At 29.8% G+C, this 1,709-nt stretch overlaps 1 protein-coding gene across 1 annotated transcript in view; it reads right to left on the reverse strand.

Annotated features, from left to right (window-relative positions):
* Nucleotides 1–1,709, reverse strand: part of LOC106686974 (nose resistant to fluoxetine protein 6) — a gene marked incomplete at its 5' end in the record, with an annotated part of 93,474 nt that overhangs the window by 3,842 nt on the left and 87,923 nt on the right. The window contains 1 exon segment of the mRNA XM_014430596.3: nucleotides 1,120–1,294. Coding sequence (XP_014286082.3) covers nucleotides 1,120–1,294 — 175 coding nt within the window.

The following is a 1,709-nucleotide window of genomic DNA, read 5'->3' on the forward strand; positions in this document are numbered from 1 at the left end:
AAATAAATTAACTAACTACTAATCTTTCAGTAGATTTTTAAGAAATTTTGCTTTTTAAAAAGCTATATCTCGAAAACTATTGGACGTAAATAGCTCTTTTAGAACTAATATTTCAGCAAATTTACTCTTCATTAAATAATGTTCTCTTAGATTTTCTAGTGTCGTTAGTTTTTAAGATATAGAGCTCCGAATGAAAAATTAATGTTTTTTTTTAAGTTTTGGAACAGCTGCCATTATTTATGCCCCCTACCTATACTTGGCAGACTCATAAATTTAGACTAGTAATTATACCTAGTTTTCATTAAAGTAATCAAAAATTGGGGTGAGATAACTGCCTTTTTTTCTTCCCGGCTCTTGTACTATTTGATCATTATAGTCCATTATAGAATGATGCCACCCGAACACCAGTTTTTCACGTTCTGAGAAAACTGTTGTTATCAAATGGTTGTTATTACTCCCACCCCAAGCGGCTATTATTTCAATAGCTTCTTAGGCATCTAGTAAAGTCGATTTCAAATCGCTTAGATTATCTGATACAATCTACAGCTAGTCGCTGTTGCGTATAGACGAGAGCTTTTTTATTGGCACTGATATCAAGACCATATTCTGTTCGCCCTTGTGAAAATCTATGAAATTGTATATATTTTTTTAATCAAATATTATTCATAAACAACTTTTTTTTATTAGTTATTAAAGTTTTTTTTTCTTTTGAGAGACTTTTTTTTTCCTTGACATTATTTTATTTTATGAATTTTGTAAAATGATTTTATTTATATTATATATTTATTAGTATTTATATTTGTTCTACAGCAATAAATGCTCATGATGGTATTTCATTTTGATTATTATTATTTCCATAACTTTATATAAATATTATTATTTTCTTTACATGAGCTTCACTCTTTGGTAATTTCGAGGGGGCTCATAAGCATAAATGTTAAATACAATTTAGCTTGGTTCCAATTTCGAGAGTGAATACTGATAAATTAATTCATATGTTATAAATAAAACTAATTCAAGCATAGGTTCACATTATTTTTTTTGTAAACATTGCTAATAAATCCTAGTGTCATATCACATCCAATTAATACTGTAGATCATTAACAAAATATTACTTACCACCATATCCACAGCAGCATGCAACTACTATCCAAGCCAAACTGAATCCCCAAGCAGTGTGACCAAGAGATACATAGAGGGCAGAACCAGTCACTCCGAGATTAGCATCCAGGACGCCGTACACTAGAGCTCCCAACACCAAGAGTGAAATCGACCAACCGATAAGGGCAACACACTAAAATAATATTTAATATTAAATTATAATTAAATAATTATTTTTATAAAATACTATACATATATCATTTGCCATCAGAATCGAGTGAAGATAATCTTGGTGAACATTCTTCCATGATTCCCGATACTGAAAATATTGATTTTAATAGGAAGATTCGATATTTCTGAAATATTAGACAATTCACTCATAGAGAAATAAAAGGTTTTACAGCTGAAATTTTGGACTACACTGCGTCTCCTACTTGAAAAATAATAATTGAAGACAACGAACCTGAAGGTTCAATACCGATACCTACATTCGAGCTCTCTTCACTGACTCCCATAACAACCAAAATACAGAGAATGAATTTAGAGGCTAAAATAAATTAATCCCAAACCAAAATCTATATTTCTAATATAGCCAAAATATATATATA

This window comes from Halyomorpha halys, unplaced genomic scaffold, assembly GCF_000696795.3.
Source record: "Halyomorpha halys isolate HHAL.00 unplaced genomic scaffold, Hhal_1.1 Scaffold900.1, whole genome shotgun sequence".
NCBI classification, from domain to species: domain Eukaryota; kingdom Metazoa; phylum Arthropoda; class Insecta; order Hemiptera; family Pentatomidae; genus Halyomorpha; species Halyomorpha halys.